Genomic DNA, 26063 nt, shown 5'->3' on the forward strand with positions numbered 1-26063 from the left:
CTTTGAAAAGAATGTTACTGATCATCATTCAAAAATTTTATGTTATTTTAACAATTTTAATGCCAATAAAAAATTAAAATATGAAATAAAATATTTTCCAATTCTCCCACAAATCCTAGCATTAAATCCACATTTTAGGAACATTTTGAATGTTGGTAGCACTGTAAACTAACAAAATCACTAAAATGCCAGTTGCTATTCGTTTATAAAAAGATTTTAAAATTGTGGGACTCTTGGGTTTTTATTTTCAAAATTTTTCAAAACTGCCACATACTAGAGAGTTAAATAACCCCTCATTTTCTACAACAGACATAATTACCATGTATCATTGAGTCTTCTAATGAAAATACAGCTTACATATAATACAGTCAAAAGATGAGCACATGTAGCATAGACTGTGTTTCAGCTATAATTGCAAATTGTGTGACAGCAACAAACCATTCATCTCCCCAGCCCCAAAAGCGTAATTAACATTGCAATTTTATTAGAAAACTGCTTTTTAAGTTGGACTTTTTAATTATACTTTCTACAAGTTGAATGATGTGTTTGATGTCGAATAAATTGTGCTTTTTAAAGAACAGATATTAATTTACCTAAAAAATGCTTATTGAATATAATTTATTTTCTTTAGATCAACATTAATCTCTATATATTATTATTTCTAAACTCTGGCATTTCTATCAGATAAATCTACAGATGTCAAAAATCAACTCATTACAATTAAAAAAGTATAACAGTGGAACTTATTTTTAGGGATTAAATTAAAACCAGACTTATGAAATCATTTTTTGTTTTCAAAACTCAACAAGAATAACTCATTGGAACATGCAAGGTGACATTCAAGTAAACACAATTTAAAAAGCCTGTAATTTATTACAAATTTCTAATGGAAAGTATTAGATACTATCAAAAATGCAGACATTAAAATAATTCTTTTTTCATGTCAGATGCTTTGCTATGAATTCTTAATCTAGTGTGATGGATGGTCTCTGAGGAATCTAGGAACAAGCTGAAATCATCTGAAGACACTGTTTGTGCCTCAATGCATTTTCCTAGATCTATCTCTTTCATAAGATTATTAAAGAATGCTGTGACTTACAAAATAAAAAGCTTAAGGATCTTTAATAAATCTTTCCTACTCCATCACTGAAAAATTCCTATACTATAAACTCCTCAAGGAGAAGGTGTTTTTTCTGGGAAACTCCTTTGACTTAGCAGACATCTGTGATTTGCTTAAAAATATTGTAAATATAGTTACATGCAATTTAAGATCATTATAACTTAAAATTAAAACTCTCATAAATATGTTTAAATATTATTCATGAATTTACAATTATAGAAAGATAAATTTGTGCTGATATTCTAATTTCCTAAATCTTTCACGTTTCTCCCTACACATCTGGAAATTAACATGGATTTTTAATTTCAAACGTTTATGTTTATAGGCAAAAAAAAAAAAATCCATACAATAATATTGTTAAACATTCCAATATTTTCAAGTATTTTAGGTGAAACATGAGTGTAAAAGAAAGTAGTAATAATAAAAATTTCTATATTATTAAATATATCAAAGTAAAAAGATTCTGAGTATTTTATTTGTAACAGGGGTACTTAGCACTCAAATGATACAGGACAACGGGAAGGGTCCTCAGGCTTGTCTGGTTAACTACACTGAGCTACCACACTTTATGAATAGAAAAGCGAATGCCTCTGCTCCTTGCTCTATAGCAATACAAGGAGAGTTGGCGATGGGGAGCCCCACCCTCGCTCCAATGTGAGTCTCAGAAAGAGCAACGATGAAAGATCACCTATCCGGAAGCTGTCAGGCAGAAGGAAATCTACGAACTGACACCTACGATGCCTCAGTAGTGACAGCCTTTGAAATAGTTCTTCTCCGAAGCATTTTATTGTTAAAAACCACTGAGAGTGGGAACTCAGATATGAGAAATAGTATAATATGAAACACAGAGATTAAAAAGGAATAAAAGATGAAAAATTTAGCTGTCTGCAGCCAGCACAAACGACACAAAGTCTGAATAGAAAGAAAGAAAGAAAGAAAGAAATGTTTGATGTTTGAAAATCCAAATATGTAATATCAGTCTGTACGCACAGTTTTTTAGCCTTTAGAGAATACGAACTGTTAAGATGGACAAACATTCTCCACACGGCTGGGTGCAACATGACAAAGCATCGAGACCCCAGGAGTGGGAATGACCGGCCGTCGATGACCATCCTAGACCCATAGCCATGTGTCAGTCCATCAACCAGTTCCTCATCGACCTCTCCACTGAGGAGTTTTTATTTGTAGAGCAAAGAAATTGCTTAGAGGACCTTCCTGCTGTTGTAATCTGTGATGGTGATATTATTTCAATAGGGTATTGGCAAAGTAATTTGTTTTATTTTTCGCATTTTCAAAAAATGGAAAACTATGACTTTCTCTCTTGCTCTATTACCTAATTCCCAGCATTTCTTAAATTTGCCAAATTATCAACACTATAGGTGTTAAGAGAAAAGAATTCACCAGCTGTATTTTACATTTCTGTTGCAGTTTTTTTCCCCAATTAAAGGATAACGTGTTCTTTGCAAGTTCATCTTTATTTTTGGAGTCATACAAGTGTAGTGAGCAACTTTGACAGAACACTGGTATACCCTCCACCCCTCAGACACACACACACTACCATACATAAACAGAAAATGTTTAAAATATTTTGACTATACATAAGTGCCCAATTTCTGGGGTCATTTTCCTAGAATAAAGTGTATCTCAATTTGCAAGGGTAGAAATGTGCCAAACTGTCTCCTTTATGCCCTTGTATGATTCTCTTGGACGTCAAGGATTATGTTATAATAATATAAACAATAAAATAAAAAATAACATCTATCCAGCGTGAGAAAGGTAAAATGCAAGTAAACAGCATACGTTAAATGAAAATACCACAGGGTCTTTGGGGCTTGTCAGAAAGTGACCCGTCTTTGGTCCAGATAACTGAAATGGAAGGTCGACACAGCTGGAAGTGGTGGTTTGTATATGCGATCACTCAAATCTCCCTGCAGCCAAAACCACCAGACCATCTTCCGCTTTAGCTGACGTCACTGAACTGTCCAAAACAAAACTCAGGGCTTCCAACCCCAGATGTCACTGCAGTGTCAGAACTGCCAAGCCCCAGAGCAAAGAGCAAATACCAGCTGGACACGGGACAAACAAGAAAGTCAAACTCTTGTTGGGAGAATTGTCACTTGACCGTGGCTTTTGCGTCACATGCTTAAACCGCTTTGTAAAATGTATTTTGGCTTTGAAGGGAGCCCTGTCCTCCTTGTGGGGCACTTCCTCAAGCACAGCCTTCAGGAGGGGCAGCCCACCAATTACGCCTGCCCTGGGGGGGCAGAGGCTCTCCCTGAGGGCATGGTCTCCATCCCAGGTGGCCTCTGCTGTTTTTACCCACAGCGTTCACTCTTCCAATTACACTGATGTTAACAGGATCAACCTTGAAAGGCTTGATGTGGCATAACTGCTAAATTCAATGTCAACTTTTTGACAGTCTCTTTCCTTTTTTCTATAAAAAGTGTTTACAAATTTTAAAATTTGTAAAAAAAAAATTACAGTATTTAGGGGACATATAGACCTTTTGAGGAAAAAAAATCAAAGAGCCTATCCCCGGCTAGACATCTGACTTCTGTCCTCCTCTGCACGTCTCCAGGAAGAAGGGGTGATAACCTGCCACCTCCGCAGGGCATTTCTGGCAAGTTGAGGCTTGGCTGACACAAGTGTTAAATATCTTGAAGTTCTGAAAGCCCACAATACTACTATACCTAATCACACTTGAACCGGCAGAATGGGGAAGAAAGGGTCACAACCAAGAGTTCTGAGCTGACTCCCATGGGCTGCTCCACTCTCTATTCCCTAACGTTTAAAGAGAAGAGCAGGTATCAACCATATTTATGGGTTTGCGGCAAAAAAAGAAACAGGTAAAATCAGACACCTTAACTAATGAAGCTCTAAATATTTATGAATAAACAAATATTCAGAAATATTCGTAACGAGTCTTCAGGAAAAGCAATGCCCTGGAAGATTAAGAAACTTAAACCTCTGAAATTTTAACATACAATAACAAGAAAGGAATCACCCAGCCTAACAAGGCCTAAAAATGTAAATAAAACTGAAACCCTTTTCTACTTGATGACAGTTATAGCAATGCTGATTCTGAAGAATATACAAATTAGTTTACTTATTTTAGCAAAAGTCAAGTTACATAATTTGTTCCTATTATGTGTTTCACAACCATAGTATTCTATTAAAATAAATGTGCAAATATCTATACAAAACTAATGTAACAGAAAAGTACTAAAATAATGCTTTTCACATTTTTATATGAATTGCGCCTAAAGTTAATGCTAATAGTTTCATAAAAATTATATTTGCAAGACTTAGCATTCAAACTGTTCTTGCCAATATTTAAAGGAGGAAAATAAAGGCACTTTATTTAAGCATTTTAAATGAAAACCTTGAACTTCAAAGTACAGCTGACTAGACACAATCCTTAAATAGCCCTGTGACCGGGTTAGAATAATTATGACATATTTCATCAGTGAAACAGGAGAAGAAAAGCAGCAAATGCTGTTTACTTTTTGTTCGTGCTCAGATCGTCTAATCACTCGAACTCTAATTACCTGTTACTCTCTGTGTATAAACTACACATTTTTTATGATAAAAGAAATCCATATTTGCAGAAAAGATAGTATGATGTTTTGTTATGATTTGAAATTGCTTCCAAAGCCAAAAAGTTAAGGCACCTAAGAACACTATCTACAGGCACATAAATTAGACATTTATTATGATAGTAACATTTTTTTCTCACCTTGAAGTCATTTAGTTTCTGGTTCTGTTTTGATCTTCTGATATCATTATTTCGATGCCCCCAAACTACATTCCTGGGCTCTTTAAAACTGTCCAAGAAATGTAGCAGAGAGGGAAAAATTGGCTAACTTTTAGAATGAATAATTTAAAATACGCCTATAAAAGCAGTTTGTGAAGCCTAAAATGATAAGGTCTCTCAGCTTTCAACACAAAAGGAGGAGGTAAAAGGTAAATAAGGTAGTGTGGACATTTACAAGTCCTCAGTTAACTTTTCACCCCTGAGGATGTGTTATCTTTATGCAAATACACTGGCTTAAGTCTTTCCGAGTTGCATGGTAATTTGAGGGATAAGCCAAGTGTAAGAAGATTAGCTGAGTGGAGAAAAATCGGGTCATGGTGGGGTCAGACCCCTAAGTGGGCCTCTCCAAGATCCTGGTGTTGAGAGTGGTAGATGTCAAGCAACATGGGGCAGTGGACAGAACGTGGGCCGTGGAGTCAAAGCTGGCTCTGCCTCGCAGCAGCCTTGTTACCCTAGAGATTCCACCTGCCCCTTTGACTCTCTTCCTATAAAATGGGTAATAATCTCCCCTAACAGCTGTGCACATGTAGGTACCATATTTACGTGATACTGCATGCACAGCAGGTACTCAAGAAATGCTGACTCAATGCGGGAGAACAAAGTGTTTAAGCAGAAGGTCTTTGGAGTCTCGACCACTGTTCCACCACTTACCAAATGAATGACTGACAGAAGGCCAAGCCGTTAATTTTCTAAATTTCAGCTTCCTCAGTTGGAAAATGAGGATAATAACAGTTATGTCTCAGGTTGTTGTGAAAATATAATGGGTTAAATATATAGCCCTCTTAGTCAAGTCACCGACAGAGTAAGTGCTCAACAAATCGTGTCTACCATAAAATGTATACAAATGTTATATAAATGTGAGCAGTACTTTGTACCTCTCTTTCTACGTTTTACAAACATATGCTAGAAACACATGCTTTACAAATACACGCTAGAAGATTAACACACTGGTCCCCTACAGTTAGGGTGACCAACCCTGAGCCCAGAACTGTCCTGGTTTTAGTGCTGAAGGTCTTGCATCTCAGAAACCTCTGTCCTTGGCACACTGGGACCACTGGTTGCCCTTCCATCTACAATTCATCAGAAACACACTCTCCTCAGGAGCCCCTTAGCCTGTACTGTCACTAGGAATGCTGTGTCCCAGTCCTCAGCTATCCAGGGAGACCTAAGATGACTCAATTCTTGAAGATGCTAGATCCCAGAAAAGATCAGCTCACAGCAGCAGGATTTCTAGGGAAAAGGAAACCTTTTATTCTTTATGGGGTATGCGAGCTTGAAATTTTACTTTAAAGAAATTTCTTGAGCTTGCCTCTATCCTTTCTGGGCTTTCCAGACTCTCTGTGGCTCCTCTGTGGTCCCTCAAGTCCCAGAGGAAGGTGCTGTGTCGCCCCTGCTCCTGCCTCAGTTTTTGGAAAGTGCTCTTTGGTTGTTTTCAGCCCTGAGCTCCCTTCTGAGAAGCAGACCACCCCCCAAGTCCAAGGAAGACTTGGCAGAGCGACCACACCCCTCGGCCGGCATACAACGACCTTGTAAAGGTGTATCCATGGGACGTGCTGGGCAGGAGGCTGTAAACGTGCACACTCCACACAGACTGTGGGTTGTACCACTTAGGGATTTTGCTTTGTTTGAGTAGCTAATTATAGCTTTCGGCTGACTAGTAAATAACACAAATGAAAGAACCCTAAGTGAAAAATTCTTGTATTTTTCCTTCTTTTGGATAAGTGAGTTAGATCATGGCTGTCTTCCAATATAGAATTTTAACACTTTTATCACACTAAAATTGATCTTGCAAATTGAAATAAATTCTTCTGAATCTCTGTACAAATGCACTGGCCATTTCCATACTGCTGAATTGAAGTTCTGTTCTGATACCTGAGTTAGAAATGCAGGATTGCCAAAAATCCACGCAAAATCTAGCAATCAAAACATCTTGAAGTCATTGAATAACATTTTAATTTTTATTAATATAAATTTATTGCCAAGTATGTCAGACACTATGCCAGAATATGTGCATTATGTGCCAGAATATAAAATAATTATATTTTTATAAATTCAAACTAAAATAAGTAATTGAGTGTCATTGTCTCCCATTTTCACTCTGTAATACTGAGATGCAATATCCTAGGACTCGGGGATGATATAGTTGGGTTTATACCTATTCAAATAGGAGACACTGACGTTCAGTGGCAGGAGGTCAGAGCAAGAGAGCCGGGCTTGCTGTCTGCTCCTCGGCACTGATCCTCGGCAAATCCCGGAATCTCTCTGAACCTGAGTTCCAGAAGTTCACCAAATAGGGATGGCGTTACTCCCAGGACTAGCTTCCAGGGTCACTATGGGTAAGAACTTAGCTCAGTGCTTAGCGCATGTTCAAATAGTGAGTAAATGTACTTTCACTAAACTGTTCAGAATTACCTAATTTTAAGTATTATCCATAGTACCATTCCATCAAGCTGAAGACTCACGTTCAAACATTTAACTGTGGGGCCAGCAGTGACAGTGAAGAGGAAGTGGTGTGTGCGGCACACAAGAGTGAGATGAGGCTGATCCACTTGAAACTCCAGTGCAAAGAATGGAGACCAAATGTGACGAAAGATGACAAGGCAGGTCAGCCACGTGCACAGCTGGCCGTGTCCCTTCCCTACGTCCCTCAGGGAGACGGAACTGACGGTACATCAAGGCCCTGAGGCCAAGAGGAGTGGCCTTTAGGCAGCTACTTCCCAGGCGTGATGCAGTGGGGGCCCAGCGTCCCATAAGGTCACAGCTGCCCAGAAGCGGGTCGAGGGGTTCTACTCCTCTGCACAGACATGGCCCTGAGCAGAAGATGAGCAGCAAGCCCTTCATCTGTGACAGCAGGGGTGTGAACAAACAAAACATAAAAACATGCTATGACTTTCCAAAGAGAAGTTTTCCAGTTGTCATGCGGATGCAAAAATTTTGAAGCAAAAATACTCAGTTTTAATCTTTTCCTCTTTGATGTGAACTGCTCATAATATAAATAATTCGTACCAAATGCTCAACAAAATCATTGCAGGGAAAAAACTACACGTTGAATAATTCTGGTCACTATTTCAATAAATATAGTTATATGCCTCTCACAGATCACGAAAGAAAAGGAACAATATTACATTGTTAAAAAGTTATGTTAATATTTACCTTTTGTGGAAGAGTTATATTTTTCTTGTTCTTCAATGAATTAAACGCACATAATGATGGAAACAAAAGAAAGAAATCAGCAAATTTATAGTTAGACGTGGAAAGGTGAATCAACAATGGCATGAGTAATAAAAATGCATAACACATAACATGACATGATAAACAGCAACGACAAAACATGAGGAAACCTCAAATACGGTCTAAAATTAACCAAATAAAGAATGAATACAACAATTTAAAGATTTAAAATAAAAACAGAAACATTGGGAAATTAATGTTTGGCATCTGAAAAGTATATTATGTAGTATTTTTTCTTGCCTTTTAAGAATTGCAAAATATTTCACCCACAATTCCACCAGAACATTTTAATTTTGGTCTACTGTGACTTTTTATAGTAAATGTATTTAAAAGCATATTTAAGATTCATAACTAAAATTTTTATCATTTCAAAAATTACAGCATTTCATATAATTTCAAATTTCATATAATAAGTGAAAAAATAAATTGCACTTTTGACTAGACAGTAGGCATTTTCTTTTCACCGTGGAAAATATTCTGTAACATTTTCCACACGGAAAAACCATACTCTGATTTACGTCATCCTTTCTTCCTCCTCAAATTAACTATATATCAAAGCGAAACTGTCCTCAGGAGACCATATTTCTTAGACATCTGATAAAGCTTCATATCCACCTCTGTGTTGGCACAATATTTACTGAGAAACAAAGGCTGTCTAGATATTCCTGAAGGGGCATCATCAGAGCTTTAGGCAGCGGATGCAATAACAGAACAGAAAAACATCACTAGCACATCACGTGTGAGTGTATGAACCATCTTTAAATATTTCTTTTTAAAAAGACATGCAGTAGAGCACAAAGACCGTCACCGGGCTGGCTTCAGAAACCACACGTGTGTGTAAAGCCAGCTGTGCTGCCTTCAGCCTTGCTGCACCCAAGGGCGCCCCTGGGGCAGAGCGCTGGACAGCCAGACGGTTCTGGAGTCCTCTCTCACGGGTCACTTACCAGGTGAGGTAACTAAACTTTAAGGCTACTTTTTCAGCTACTTTATCTCAAAACGTCTATTGTAACCCCCTCTTCTTTTCCCCTAACCGTACTTGAACATGATCAGATTCTATGTAGCAAACAGGCTAGCATTTCAAAATTTTAAAAGAAACTTTAAAATATTTTTTCAAAAATTAAGTAAATAAGTCTTTTCAAATGATATGTTAGCCTTTAAAAAATACATATTGTATTTATGGTATAAAGAGAGAGCAGTAAAACTAAATGACAGAAAAGAAGACAGGCATCCAGTCCAACAACCCAACTGTGCTGGCAGCATCCTACAAACAACAGTGAGGTAACTGTGTCCAGAAACTGCATGTGAAGAGCAGCATTTCATACGTTCATCAAGATGGTGTACCCGTATCCAGGAATCTAAACCATTTGAAATATTTGCTCTTATCAATGGTTTATCAATTCAGTTATTTAAAGAAAACTACCCTTTGTTAAAAATTAAAAAAAAGAAGACTGGAAGGAAGAAAGTCAAGTGCAGTAGAGGCTTAATCAATTGCAAATAAACTGCACTCGGCATCAATCTTCATAGAAGACAGAAGTAAAGTTTAACGAATATCAAAAGAAAAAAATGACATAATTCTCTGGCCCTAAAAACAACAACGAGCTCGATCTTAAATAGAACGTGTTAAACTTTAACCCCTGAATCAAATTAGAAGTTTACTTCTAAAAACACATTTTAAGACACACAAAGATGCCACATCTGTTCAGTCAGAAGCAGATCCATAGGATGACGGCGGACAGGACCATCATCGGCCACAGGTCCCTGAACACGTGGTGGTAACATAAAGTAAACCGGATCTATCTTAATTATGGAAAAGCATTTAGGTATAATAATATATATTTGCCATCATATTTTTAAAAGGTTGTATCTATATGATTCTTAAGATCATAAATTTCAGGAACCTCAAATAACAAGTGTTTAAGAGTTATTTATGATATTAAATATCAAAATAACCCCGTCAATTTCATCCTCAGTCACTCCTTTGTTCCCACCTCAATTGAATCCTTACAAATTGACGATTTCTCTGAAAAACAGCTGTGAATACGAATATCATAAACAGTAATGTTGATAATAAGAACAGAACATGAGCTTTTTAAAAAAATAAAATCCAGCATGCAATCCAACTGATTCCATAGAAGCAATTCTTACAGATACAGAAATAACAAAGCTACAGTCTCACTATGTGAGAGTTCTCTGCAGCCCCCTTACGTGCTTTGAACCTGCAGAGTGCTCTAACAACTGGAGGAAATGCAAAGAATTTTAGGAACACGTGACTTTTTGGATATCAATCTTTAGCAAAATATGGCCATCACACTGAGTTTGCAGCTCAATACCACAATTTTTAGTTCTTTTAGTTGTGCAACAGGAGTTCATGAATGGATAATTTAAGTAAACACCAAATTTTACTTTTAAAAGTAAATTTTAAAACAATTTCATCTAGGCTATTGCTAATTACAGTCTTAATAACATTAATTATGAATTATCTTCTCAAAATGTTCCCAGAAAAGAGAAAATAAAGTTTGTTAAACGTGTGAATTGAGAATTTCAATGAAATAATTGTTCTTTTAGAAAAGAAAGTCAGAGTTTCATATAGCATCATATTTTCCTGATTAAATGAATACCCACACAACAACCTTGAATATCAAAGTATGACATCTCAACGGGACGTGTGATTTGAAAAAATAACACCAATCCAGAGTTGACAGTAGTGTTATTCCTCTACCACTAAGTTGATACTTAAAATCTATGCTGAGTTCTATAACCCAGTATTTTGCTTCCAAACTCTGCCCTATCAGTCTTTGAAACAATGTATTTGTCACCCTAGTTCTTTAACATTTCAGTGATACATTCAGTAAAGCACTTCCATTAACTGAATAAAACACATACCCAGTACCCTTGATATGGAATAAAATACCAGTTTTGCATCAGTAACAACCAAAACTGTTGTAAAAAATATTAACCTTTCATGAGGCTGTTTCGTAAGGATGAAGTTTTTTAAGACATGTTTTAAATATAGGTTCACTGTATTTATATTACAACCCCAAATCAAAAATTATTTCGCTAAACTGCTTAACAAATCCCTGATAAGATTTATGTGGTAACATGTACTGATGAGAAAGCATTCCGCCTACTGAGAAATGGGACAGCATCTCGGGTCACATGAAGAAAACAACGACTAGTTTAACCCAGTATTTCAGTTGTCTAGCCCAGGCAGTTTAGTGAATTTAACTTCCACTCTCTTTCTGTTTCTAGGAAAATCTTCATAACATGTATATGCTTAGAATAAGGGAAGCTTTAAGTAGCACGAACTCTTAAGGAAAAAAACACCAAAATGTGTGCTCTAAGTCATTTTGCCATCATCAAATTTATATAAAAAATACAAGATATTGCGAGTAAGTTAACATAAAAAGTACTAGTAGAGACTTCAATATGATCAAGTGTTTAACATAAAAAATATTCTAAAAACAAGGTTAAATAAGTCTTCTTTTAACACACAAAAGACCGTATTTTACAAATATTTTTAAAATTTTGTTTTCTTCCTTTGTCCCTCTGACAAAAGGTATTTCTAGGGCTCACTCCATTCTTTTAGTTGGCCATCTAAAATTCATTCATTCACTCAACCAGCAAAAGCAGAGTGTATGCCATGAACCATCGTAACTAGGTGCTGGGAAGAAAACTCTAAGAAACAGATTCTAGGCTCCAGCAAACTGCAGGTGATCAAAATGCTATTCACGTAATAAAAGGAGCATGAAAAGAGGCGGCTCCCAAACCCCAGGTCTGGACAGCGGTCTGTCTGTGGTGGATACCTTGTTCTACACTGCCACTCCTCACGGGCACCTGTGGGAGCTGCCGGCCCCTGCGGCTGCTGAAGCCTGCGTCCGCGGGAGGCGACTGGCTTGGGCTTCCTTGCCGGTGCATTCTGCGGGAGAAAGACAAAGCGGGAAATGAAACGACGAAATTCCAGGGAGGCCTGACCAAAGCCTTTCCTTGCTCCTGCCACTATTAAAACAGACATGGAACCCCTGACGGGGCCTTTGGAAGCAAAATCAAACACTTTATGATCTGTGTAAAAGGAATATTACAAGAGGAGGCTGAAAGACACAGGGCGATGTCTGCCTCTCACAGTTCTGCATAACGATTCCTGAACTGAGAACTGGACTTGCTGCTTTTCATTAAGTTTCTGTAAAGCTGTGGCTTTCCACTGAGTTTCCCATTTTGGGTAGTGCTGAACCAAATCATCTACTTACAGCCTCTGAATCTTAACAATGTGGATAATTCAGTTAAGAAAGGCTGTTGTCTAAATTGCCAGTCCTAAAATGATATTTACATATAACTCTAGATATAGAATTATTTATAAGTGCTAAGAATAGTTCTGGCTGTAGACTTTTTAAAAAATTACCATTCACTTTTACTTTATTTTTAAATAGGAAAAACCTTGAAAGACATTAAAAAAAATAACCTTGGCACATGCTACGAAATATACTCGTGCAAGGATCGAAACTATAGCTTTGAGAAGTGTGCAGATACATTATTGCTGCACAGGAGTAAGCTGGCCTCCATCTGCTGACATTCAAACTTTTCTTTAACTAAAGAACTTTAAAACACTCTAACATTTTACTGAACACATATGAAAGGATTTTAAAAAATTCCTCTTACACTTTTTAAAGCAAAGACACATTTAATTCCAGGTAATTTCTTATAGAATTTCACGTAATTAAAAAAATACATATATGAATATGCCACAAACAGATGGAAGGACATAACACAGCCAAATTTAATTTTCAATGGTAGCTAATTGGCAGGAACTATAGAATACCACCAGCACAGTGAAGATAGATGCAAGTAATAGAGGATGCAGGAGAGGTTTAAGTGTCACAAAGAAAGGATTAAAAATATGGCGCCATAATGAGTGAAAGCATTGAGTGCTCAGCAAGGCACAACACCACACCAACACCCGGAGGCAGGACATGAATGCTGGGCTGGACACTGAGTAGCGACCTTGTCAGAAGCGGAGAAGGTGGTGCTGAGCCTCCGGGGGCAAGCTGGTGGCTAGAACACAGTGCTCTGACACTAGAGTGCTCACTCGACCTGGAGCGAGCGGGATGTTTTCCCCTAAGGACTGGATGATCAGTCGCTCTCGGGGCTGCGTATCCCCTTCTAGAAAGACATGGTGGAAGAACCCTAAAACATTAGGGCCAAAAAAGACCTTCAGTCAGCAGGTTCACATTAACTCTGATACCAGCACGTCTGTCCAAGGAAAACCTAGTCACACACACAACACGGCGATTTTAAAGCCAGAAGAAAACCCATCGCGTAATTACCCAGATGGAATTCAAACCAAACTGACAAGTTACGGCACAGACGTGTGCCGTGTGGTTTTTACATGCCTCATCTGGACTCCTCCAACGTGAGAAACCTCCTGTAGGCTGCTCAAGGCAGAGACCCCCCCTAGTCTTCATTCTGAGCTGTGTCTCCAGCGCCTACAACACGGCTGCCGGGGACAAGGCTCACTGATGTCACCGTGACCAAGGAAGTGGCCGTACCAGATGACAAACGCAAGGGCACCCCACGCACAGCCTTCAGGAAGAAAGGGTGCCCTGTGGGACTCTGTGCGTACGTTACAACGTCCATGACTGTCCTCTGCAATGAGGAGGCCTGTTCCAAACAGGTCCCAAAGGGAGATGTCCTCTGAGGTGAATTTACACAAGAAATTAAAATACGATGAGATGAAGGAAGCTTCCTCCTCAAACTGACCAAATGCAAGTGGCTGTTCTGTGATATAAACCTGTCTACTAAGATACAAAAATATCTGAAAAGATATTTGTCCACGTATTGACAGTTATCTCAAAATGGTGTTCAAAATTATTATAAAGCCAATTTATGAATTAAGGATTAAGAATTAAAAACTGACGTTTATATATATATATAAAAGTTTGTTTAAAACAGATACGTGCTTTTGCCTTTTTCATCATTTTTTGTATTTTTTTAAAAAGGCACATTTAAAATACCTAAAATGTATTATTTTTTTACATTGCGACAGAAGCAATCAAATCACATCTCGTCCTTTTAAAAAGGATGCTGCAAAATTCCCTTATCAGACGAGTGAAAGTGTGAGAGCAGAGAACACATACTGAGCACTGGAGGTGCACTCACTGGGGAGTGCTTTGTTCACTCGTACTTGGATTGACAAGTTTTCTTCTAAGTAAAATGATTTTCACAGCTGTAAATATTTTGACTTAGGCATCTCCTCTATTTCAAAACAACAAAATGGGAAAATGTCAGGTTCTGGAGAACAAAAACGCACAACTTAGGTGTTCAATAAATGTGCATTCTATCTTCCTGAGCTATTGACTAACGCTTTCTCAGACACTAATGCAGATCCCGAAACCAGGACTGTCACCTTGATTTCCAAATTAAAGGAAAAAAGAACTGACAGTAGTTATGATTGTCAATATATCTACATATTAAAAGTGTCCATTCGTACTGAACTGACTTTTCACATTCACTCAACTCCAGAATTAATTCATTTGGGAAGGGCTGCATAATCAATCTTTCCCAATGACCGAGAATGAGTTTTTCCCTATTAGTCTTTAAAAGCCATTATCAGGAGAATAAACTTCAAGCAATTCTGGTTCAAAATACACTTTCTAAGTGGGGTTTGAAAATTGAATAATACAGTTTTCACCCTAACACTACTGAGAAATTTTGCAGATTTTACAATTTCACTGAAATCTTGCTTCATTCCTTAACACGATTCATAAGCACTGAAAGGACTACTTAAACATAACCTGAAAGGTGAATAACTTAGGTGGCCCTCATGCAGCACCACACTAAATGACAAAAATATAAAAAGCAACTTTAGGGACAAATAAACGTCATTCTGGGTGAACATAACACAGATGGAGCGTATGTGACAGCGTCCCCAGCTCCCGAGCCACAGGCTTGCAGTACGCCAAGCAGCTTGTAGTGTTTGAGGTTAATCATTAGCATCAGACCTGTTTTTTCTTTGACATGAAGTGAAAGCCCCTCAGTAACGCAACAGTTCCTGCCACGAGCTCAATTGTAACAAGTGTGAAAGCACAGACTCAAGGGGGGCACAGAAGTCCTCCGCCTGAGGGAGAGTGAGGAGTGTGCCAGGAGGCGGAATGACAGGAGGGACACTGAGGAGGGCAGAAATGCAGAAGGTGAAGGCGGAAGAGCAGCTTCTAGAGAGGAGAGATGATGGAGCCCAGTACAAGAGGAAAGAGAACTGATGGAGAGATGCTGAGGCGCAGGAGTGGAATGTGGAGAGAGTCCAGGCTGTCGAGCTTTGATCTTTCCAATGAAATGGGATGTGCTAAGAGTGTAGGGATGTAAGAAGGAAGGAGATGAAGAACAAGCAATTCAGAGAATGAAAAAGGGGATGAGGGAAGGGTAAGCAGAATGGTGCAACCACTCTTCTTACTGAGTACCAGTCTGGGGGCCATCTGTACCTGCCGGCATGGAGGGTAGGTGTACACGTGTGCACACATGCATACACACATGTGCATATGTGTGAAGACACACACTTGTTTTGTATTCTCACAACAGCTCTGAGAGGCATTACTGTTCCTACTTTATGTATAGAAAACTGAGGACCATAGACGGACTTGCAAAAAGCCAAAGAGCTAACAAGTGGTCACGGCAGGACCCACACAGATCTGCCAGGCGCCAACACCTGCTCCCTGTGCTGCCTGCTGAGACGGGATCTGCTTCCAGATCATGAGATGAAAATGGCAGATCCTTGGATGTATTATTAATCTTGTAAAACAAAATATAGACATATGTCCAAGTATCACATTGTTTGGCAAGATTTAACAGAATTGTCTTCAGAGTTTGTAGAAAATAAATATAAGGAAAACGGCATTTAATCAACACCCACTCTGACATGTATATCTATAAATATCTCATATTTTTTAAACAAAAAAAGGCTTCAAGAGCAACATTCTAATTCAGACCTAAGCATGTCTGAATCCAGTTCACCATCTTCAAACACGTATCTAAATATTTACCACCGAGTCCAGCCCACGCCTACTCTCTCACCTGAGACTAGTGTACTCACTTGAACTTAAGTAAAACACATTTCTCACCAAAACCTTAGGTTGTCAGTCAGACGTTCTTATTGCTGCAAATGGACTTGCAGTAAATTGCTTCTATTGCAGCTTAAAAATATGATTTTGGTGTTTTTTGATGACTTGTTCAAGGATAGACAAGCGAGTGGGACTTAAGCTCAACTGCTGTAATGGCCGGTACAGGCCTGCACAGCTCCCCAGTAGCACCAGCACAACACAAAATGCATGCACCGATTCTCAACACTAGTCCTGACAGAACCTCCCCACTTAGGGTGTGAGTGCAGGCTCCACCAGAAGACCAGTCCCTGGAGCTGCACGCAGAACGTGCCAGCAGTGGGGGCTGACTCCACGGAGGGGGACGGGTGGGACCTCACTTTACTGAAGAGCTTCCCCAGACAATCCGAGGCCTGCTTCCCACAGCTCGGCACAGAGTCAGAAAGCCTTCCCCCTGTCTTCCAGTTATGACTGGTCACCAAATCTTCCAAAGTATTTTCCTTCAAGGCCATTCCTCATAAGGCCAAATTGGCTGAGGCCATCAAAGGGCCTTCAAAATTATGATCATCACACAGCAGATTTTGTCAGAAGCCAACGCTTGACTGTGCGTCTGACTCCTGTGGGGAAGCTGTTAGCCCCCAAGGCCAAGAATCAGTGTCCAAAGCATTCATTCTGTGACCTCAACTCCCCTGTGGTCAGATGTCAGCTCAAGTACCTTCTAAAGAGAGCTAGAACATCCAGCCAGCTCCCCTTCTGTAACTAGCTATTCAACAACTCCCTTAAAAACTAGGCATAAACTAGGTAGTTTATACTCTAATGAAAATCCATCAAGAGCTTTAATTATAACCAAATCTACACATCTGAAAGGTCTGAGTTTTTTATATTACAACCCACAAGCAAAGTAAGTAAAGGCAAGAGTAACATGAATGTGGGCCTTCAGCAGCAAATGTTTGAGGTGGGAGTCAATGGAACCCCTCTCTTCCTCGTGGAGCGAGCATTTGTGTTTATCTACAGGCATCTCCAGTGTTGCAGAGAAAGATGCCCAAATACCACTCATCTGGAGTTAAGTACCTTCTGTTGACTCTAGACACCTAAGGTTTTGTAAAGCAGTATCCTATTATCAAAAAAACCTAGTTCAAAAATGCATCCTAAATGCGAAACTGCACATAGTAATCACTCAATTAGTAACTGACTAATGAATTAGAGAAGGCTGAATGGAATAAAAGAATACTACTTTGAGGAAAAATTTCAATCATGTCAAAATAATGGAAATCGGGTGTGCATGAGGCACAGGGGCTGTGAAGGCTGGAGATTAAAAACTTGCCTAAGGAACTTAAGTCATTTACAAGCTAGTAGAGAAAACAGTTAGCTGAGTTGATATAAAAGAATATGTAAATAGAAATAATCAGTATTGTTTCATTACAGGCTGGCTATCTGTCTATCGGTCTATGCATCCATCTATGCACCCATCCATCCATCCATCCATCCATCCATCCATCCGTCCGTCTATCCATCCGTCCATCCATCTGTCCATCCATCTAAATTGCTAGAACTCTGTGCTTCATTTCTTTCCTCAAAATCCAAATCCTTTGTAAAACTGAATCTCGACTCAACACTCTTTTGAGTTCCCTGAATCCTTGTTCCACTGTAAATTAAGTTCCCTAAATAGTCAGTATCTCCACAGACCAATAGCCAGGAATGAATTCCCTCTTCCCTAACCCACATCCCTTGATGTGACTCACACCTACTCATTTTTCTGATCTTAAGTCAGGGGTAACATCCTCTGGAAAGCTTTCCCTTTTTGCTGCTCACTATCTCATTCCTTGAACTTAGCTCAAAGCTTGCCATATATTTGTTAATTGAATGAATTGCTGAATGTGCAGATTCTATCTTGACCAAGCCTATGGTGACAGCCTAGCTGGTGTCTTGCATCTACCCTTGGTTCTTTCAATCTATCTTCCAAATGTTCTCAAAGTGATCTACAACTTTGCAACTCAAAACCAGTCATCGTCTCCCATGTCTGGAGCCCCTCAACGGCGCATGGACAAACCAACCAGAAGCTGACATTCTGTGGTGTGATCCACAAGGTCACGCATAACAACGCCTCTAAGGACTTCTCCAGTTCTATTTTCAGATCTCTCTCCCAAGTCCTGAGTCCCATTCTCCCTCCCAATATGGGGATGGATTCCCAAAACTCAAGAGGGTACTTCAAGCCTCATGTTTTCCCATGTCATTCCCCTGTCATGGAATGGTCTACTCTTCACATCTACTTTCATATACCTGGACTTAGCTCCAGTGACACCTGTTTATGAAATATCTCCCAACTCATCAGCATCCCCAACCCCTGGTCCTCCCTGAACCATGTGCATGCCTCTAGTGATTATACAGCACTGTGACCCTGGGAGGCCCTTGTTCATTTATATCTGTGGCCCCTACCTTCTCTCAATAACTTTTGGATGAATGAATATGTCAATTGGATTTTAGGTATTTTTTTATAGCTCTGTAAAAAGTATGTCAATATCTTCCAACTAAAAATACTCAAAAAACTTGTGGAATTGGAAATTGCAAACCAAAGGTCAGTAATCCCTTGGAGTTAATTTTACATTAACTCAGCAAATATCTTTGCTTGCAATATACAATTAGAATCTCAGCTTATCCAATTGCAGAAAAGATATTTTTTAAATGATGACATCATTCAGATAAATAACAGACTCTCAAAATATTTGCATATTCCAGGTACTGTATTCATTGGTAACATTTAAATGACCTCAGAAACAAAATATTAATGTATGTGTGCAGGAATGAGTGTGGGTTTAATGTCCTTTAGTAGTCACAACGATCTCTAAGAGAAACACGAGGTCTGTCTTAAACTCTAAGATTTAGGGGCTGCCTTCAAATTACCCTTCTCTTGTTCTTTGAATGAGGCTATTCCTACAGAGGAGATTTATTCACACGAATGTCTCTAAACATCACAATCTGTGCATAAGGACTGCTCATGTGAAAAGCAAGAGAAGGCATCCTGCACACACCAGAGGAAGAGAAGACGGCCGCCCGTCACAGTTCCCAGCCTACCTTTCTGCATCAGAGGTGGTGCCTTTCCTAGTCTGTTTTTGGATGCTAGATCTTTCAGACTTTCTGGAGTGCCTGTGGAATGAAATGTTAAAGAAATACAAAATATATGATGAATAAAGCTACAGGAATATCATACAATGATAAAAGCAATAGGCATGAAAAATGGCAACTATCTTACCTAAATGGTTTTTGTCAGTCAGTACTTTTTAAAATAAAAAATAAATAAATAAAAACAAAAATCAGAACCGGTGCCATGTGGAAGACACAAGTTGCCCAACAGGAGACACAGAAGCTGACATCCTATTGGTCTAGACAGGTAAGCCCATCACAAAGCTTCAGTGCGGATCCCTGCTGAGAACCTGCCTTCCCTAATGAGGGAGGAAACCCCACCATGGGACATGGGGATGACAGATGTGATGGCAGGAATGGTGTGGGTGCTGAAAGACCACTGAGGGGGAAGTGCTGTCTACTTTTACACGTTGAAATTTGGTGCTACAAAGACTTTTTGCCTGTTTTATTCCCTAAATATATTATGAAGAAAAGAGAAAAAAAATGCTATAGTGGAATATGTTAGACCTAAGTATTTTAAATAAACTATTAAAATTATTTTTTAGATTATCATAAAGATGATTTTATAATCATGTAGCATCTTAAAAAGCTAATTATATATCACAAATAAAAACACTAGTAATTCCCCGTCACTCTATGTTCTAAAAGTACATATGTACACCGGACACTTGGAAGGTGAGAGGCCTCTTCCCACAGAAATGACGTCCACAGAGAGAGCTCACCTCCCAAGGCAGCTAACACACAACCTGAGCACCCACGATGTATCTGGACCACTATATATTCGAAATAAACATAAAATATTGTGGTCAAGAAACTCACACATAAAAAAACAGAGAAACCACAAAAACGAATGTGCATTTTTATCTTGATAACTGGTTGTCAACAATTTATGCTTATTTTTCTTTCCTGATATCCCTTCCTTCCAACAATGTTAAGGAGACAACTGTCTTCTTGAAATTGAGACATAACTAACACCTAACACTTTATTAGTTTCAGATGTACAACATGGTGGTGTGAGGTTTGTGTAAGTGAGAAATGACCACCAAAATAAGTCTAGTTAGCATCCACCACCACACACTGTCGGAATTTTTTTCATGTGATAAGAATTTTTAGCAACTACTCCCTTTTACGTGCTGATGCCGGACGCCCTGTCTGAGTGTCCAGCACGTGCCGCCCACCAGGCACCAGGCACATGTACAGGAACCAAGTCCACCTCCACCGAGCGTGCAGGCTCTGGGGCTCTTCATCTCTCCCTATCTCTCTCACCATGGCCAAAAGCTAGGTTTTACTATCATATAACTAACATACAACACTACTTTGTCCCTCAAATTCAGAATCTGGGTTTCAGTGCTGTGTTCTTCTGCCATTTGTCACTCTGACTCTCACTTCTGAGGAGGTGGGAATAAGGAGGGAGACCACTTTCCTTCTCTAGCTGGAAAAGACCCTAACAGGCCGTGAGGGAGGCACTGACTTATTTACCCTTTGTGACAATCCTTTGAGAAGGTGCCCTCTTCGTTTTACAGACGAAGGAACAGGCTCAGGGCCAGGCTCCTCGGTTGGTCAGCAGCAGCGCTGGGATAGAATGGAGTCTGTCTGGCTCCTAACCTGTTCCTGCCCCACCGTCCAGCAGACAGGTGGAGCCAGTGATTCTGACCCACGCCCTGTGGATGCACCTTGCTCAAGAAGGGAAGGACCATGACGTCTGGGGCAGGCCTGGGGGACCACTGAGAGACGGTCGCTCTCTGATACTGAGGGACGGCTCTTATCCACTTTGTTGATGACGTGGTCAGGACTGGGGGTTGCAGGCTGTGGAGGTTGAAGAGCACACAGCACATGGCTGGAACCAGTGGGGGGTGGGGCGTGAGGAAGGGAGGCTGGTTCCTGAGCAAGGGGGAGAAAGGCACAGACGCGGCAGGAGATGCTGAAGGAAGGGGAGGGGAGAGGCAGAGTGAGACAGGCCTCAGGTCCCGTGTGTATCTGAGCTCCAAGTACAAAGTGGTCTACCATTATGGGAGATTTATGCTGAGTCCCAGGAATAGGCAAGGAACTGTGGGGACAAACGCTCCTTTTGTCATCTTCAGCAGAGCGAGAGCCAAATGAGAGCACAGGGTTTTAGGCCAATTCACGAAACTCACTGTTATTAAGGGTTTTCGCTCATTCATTCATTCATTCAGCAAATATTTGTTGAGCTGTATATATGCCAGGCACTGTTTCAGGTGCTTGGAATACGATTGTGAATAAAACAGACAAAGAGTTCTGCCTTCAAGCAATTTGCATTTTATTGGTAGAAGGCAGACCATAAGCACCAAAAAAGCCTCAAAAAAATGAATTGCATAGTATACTAGAAGGCGATAATGCTAAAAACAACCACAAAAAGTGAACCAGGGCAGGGAGAATCCGAAACGGGGCGGGGTGGGGCAGGTGCAGCCTGCAATCTGCAGTAGGATGCTCAGGGAAGGCCTCATGGAGTCGGTGACATTTTAGCAAAGACATAAGACAAGGGAGTGGGCCATGTGTCTACATAAGGAAAACACGTCCCAGAAGAAAGAGCCGTCAAACGCACAGGCCCAGGGCAGCTGGGCAACTGGGACTTCCTTTGAACATTAAAATGATACACACTTCGTTGTAATAATTCAGCATAAAGCAGGCATATTGAAGAAAATAGAAAATTCTGTCTTTCCTATTCCAAGCCCTCAGTTACAGCTATGAATACACTGTGTGTTTTAAACACAGCTGTGTCCTGGAATAAATAGAGGCCTGTGCCATGTGAACTGCGAAAGGTTAGAACCATGGATCTACGTCCATGTACTACACTACTGACGCTATTGACCACGTAACCGTAAAATGGATCACAGCAAATGAGCAGCCTTCGACCCCACGCCATTCCATCCACATTCCTCGTGGTCAGCAACTGTGTCTGTTTGGGTTGTCACCATAAAACATCACGCCCAGCACACAGTAACTACCCAATAAGTGTTTGTTGAATGGACAGTTAAAAAAAGTAATATTTTGAGAATTATACTGGAATTTGAGACACTAAAAGTTACAAAAACTAAAAAACTAGGGCTATAAAATTCAGTTAACATCAAATCAAATAAATTTAGAAATAAAACTTTGTCCTATTTTCTGGGAGTCAGTAAAATATAAACTACCGCAAGTAAGAAATGCCCTCTAATCATTGCCTTACACGTAACGAAGTCTCAGTCATTATTATTGGCCCAAGCTATGTTTATCACGATGCTACGAGGCAGCTAGATTCAATTTTAGTGTCTTAAGGGGCAGAGAATTCAGTTAATCCATCTACAGCCACCTAACTTTATAGATGAGGAAACTGCGTCCCAGAAGGTTTAAGAAACTCTTCCAAGGTAACATGAGCCTTAATTAACGGCGAGGACACCGCCATCCTGGCCCCTTGTCCTTGGGTTCTGTTCCCGCTCTGCCATCCAGTGACTTTGAATGACCTGATGTTTATTAGATGGCTCCCTGGGCAGAAGCAAACAAAATCGTTAAAGTGTTTTCATCGTTATCTTATTTATTTTGTGTTTTTAACATGCTTTTGCTTTACTAAAATTTTTATCATTATTTTATTATTCAGAAAGAATGTTTCTTTGGTTTAGATATGCAAGAACCAGGAATCCTGAGTTTTTCCTTTACTTCACAACTCAATAGTTGTATAATTTTGGTCTTATGCTTGCTGGTGCACAGGACACAAATGAAATGCTTTAAAAGCTATTATGTTCAAATGTAAGGTACAACAATTAATTTATTACCAAATTGATATAAGAGTAATAATCAAGAAAGTGGGGATGTTCCTAAATAAATCTAAATGTGAAGTCCTGCTTTTAATTATTATTCACTCTGTACTCATTTAAGTGTGAAGATTCATAAAATGTACTAATGAGAAGAAAGTAATTGTTAAAATCTATTTCTGTGCTTTCTTTTTCCTCTTCAATAGCTAAATTCAATTAGAGCAATTCCCCGAAGACATCGGTAAATAGAGCTTTTCTGAAGACATTACAATTCCATTAAAGGGTAAAACTAATATACTAATAAAATAGTAATATCATTTAAGACTATTTGTATGATAAAATGAAAATATAAGATGTTCTACTTTGGGAGAATTTAATAAAAATCTACCACATAATGTTTTAATTTAGTTAAAATTAATAGTGATATCATAAGAATATATTTATAGATATTCTGGCTTCCTACCTAGATGGCTTACTCTCTTGAAATGCAAATCTCTATCATCTTATTTCCTTATAAGTTTGAGGAGAAAAAATTAAATTTGAATAGAATCTACCTAAATAAGAAATGTTCATATGCAGTGAGGGAGAATGCATGCAATTAAGACACATTTGCCCTTTTGTATATTATTGATATTTATGTATATGACTGCAGTCATTAAATAGACTCACTAAGAATTTTAGTACATGGATACATTTCCTTCACTCAAATAAAGGATGCTTTTGAAAAGCACAGATAAATGATGTTACGAGGCAAACAAAATTGATTAGCCATGTCCTGAGTTTATAAGTGGTTCCACACCAACGTTTCATTTACCTGGCAGCCACCATGAATTCTGGAAGTGAAAAAGCACGTGGCTTCTTTATTCTAAAAATATTTCCAATGGAGAAAGAAGATTTACTCACTTTGAATCAAAAGAAACCACTTGATATTCTTGGTTACAGATTCTTACAGGCAAATAGCTGCTACCAAGAGAAGTGTGGGAAACTATACAAATCTGGTTATTTGCAAAATAAATTAGAGCAACTTCAGCAGAATGACTCAGGAATTAATCTTAAACACAGTGGGGATGCTTTACTTGTTCCGATAAATTAGGTCTGGAAAACAGGGTTATTTTATCAAATATTTTCAGTATTTATCTGTCACACACGAATGAACTGCATCATTTATCTTGATGCAAAAACATTCTCAATCAAAACACTAGAGTCAGTAACTTCAAGCTAACGAAGTGTTAAAATAAATCTCAAAATGTACCAAATAAAAATATGTTCTATCACCTCACTTAGAATGATCACTACCAAAAATTTTTAAAAGTTAAAAAAGAATATATTGCATTTTCTTGAAAAAACATTTACCAAAAATAGTTTAAAGTTGAATTAGATGATAATAATAATAATAATCACACTTAAAGATGATTGACTCCATCGTGAGCACAAGACTCAGAGCCTTCGTGATCTGGGGCATATGAAAACACAGTTTTTTGTAACATGCTACTCACAAATTTTGGTTAATTTGAAGCCATAAGTAGATCTAAATTTTATTAAGATTCATAAACAGAGTTATGTACCTCCAGGGTCATAAACATTACTATTTCTATAGTAAAATATTTCCATTTAGATAGAGGTGCTTTGTTGGTGGAATGATGATTCTTAAAAGTACCAATATTTTTAGCAATAAAATTGCAAGAAAAATTTCACTACAATTTTAAAGTCAGAAACATTTCCCGTGGTATCAAATTTATGTATTTTTCCCTCATCATTATTTTAAATAGCCTACAACTTATACAAAATATTCCTAGATCTAGACAAACATACTTTCATGTTAATTCTAAATAGACCTACTGTACAACTTGAGATGACATCAAGATTGCTTACTGTTGAAATTAAACTATAGAGGAATGGCACATTAAAAATTGTATCATTAAAGTTATATGATTTTAGAATATTTTCCTAGTGACCAGTGAGTGGGACAAAAGTCATCTGATGCCCAAATCCTTATGAACATTCACTGTCTCTCAATCTGATGCTGTGTTCACTTCACCTGCAAAATGGTAGAAACTTCTGAACGCAGAAATAAAGCTGATAAGAGGCAAAATGTGTGCTGCCAAGTGGGAGACATGGTTACTTGTGAGTTTAGCATCATTTGATGCAGTAATTTCTCTCTCATTTTTATGGGCACATATTATTCCCATATATTGATTAATTGATTGATTGATTTTCTGAGGAAGTCTGGCCCTGAGCTAATATCTGTGCCCATCCTCCTCTATTTTGTGTGTGGGACGCCACCACAGCACAGCTTGATGAGCAGTGTGTAGGCCTGTGCTCTTGATTCAAAGCCACAAACTCGAGCCACTAAAGCGGAATGCGCACACTTAACCACTATGCCATCAGCTGGCCCCTATTCCTATATTTTAATAAAAATTTACTGTAAATAATATTCTCCTCCCTACAGTAATAAATCATAGTATCAAGACACTTGAAATGTACTTCTTTTGGTTGAACATAGAACTTATTTACAAATAAGTCATAATAAAAAAGTAAAAAGTGTGTTCATAATTCTGTATTAATAAGAATTTCCTTTAATCACCTCATCTAAAAGGATCATTTCCTAAAATCTACCCTTAAAGTTATAGATACGAAATGAAATCAAATAACATCATTAATTCATATGTCATTAAATGACAACTGATTTTCAAATAACCTTCATCTCATTTATCTACGAACTGAAACTATTTGGATTTCTGTTTTGCTTAATCTATGCCCAGACACACTTACATTTATATTCATTACAAAATCACCCTACTTAATTTTCCTGTACTCAAACAGTCATTACAGAAGGCAAAATCCACTGGCTCATTTGTTTTGGAATAAATTCAAAGCTTTCCAGAATGGTCTTTTATGAAAGGAAATGCTAAGTTCCCTGACAGCCA

The 26063-nt window shown here is 38.6% G+C and overlaps 1 protein-coding gene across 1 annotated transcript in view; it reads right to left on the reverse strand.

Annotated features, from left to right (window-relative positions):
* Positions 1–26063, reverse strand: part of RIMS1 (regulating synaptic membrane exocytosis 1) — a 414621-nt gene that overhangs the window by 81160 nt on the left and 307398 nt on the right. Inside the window, exons 26-28 of the mRNA XM_046639771.1 lie at positions 19319–19390; positions 13161–13343; positions 11969–12081 (exon numbers count right to left, since the gene is read on the reverse strand). Of these exons, the coding sequence (XP_046495727.1) occupies positions 11969–12081; positions 13161–13343; positions 19319–19390 (368 nt within the window). The remainder of the gene's footprint in view (positions 1–11968; positions 12082–13160; positions 13344–19318; positions 19391–26063) is intronic.

Source organism: Equus quagga, chromosome 15 (genome assembly GCF_021613505.1).
Source record: "Equus quagga isolate Etosha38 chromosome 15, UCLA_HA_Equagga_1.0, whole genome shotgun sequence".
Taxonomy (NCBI): domain Eukaryota; kingdom Metazoa; phylum Chordata; class Mammalia; order Perissodactyla; family Equidae; genus Equus; species Equus quagga.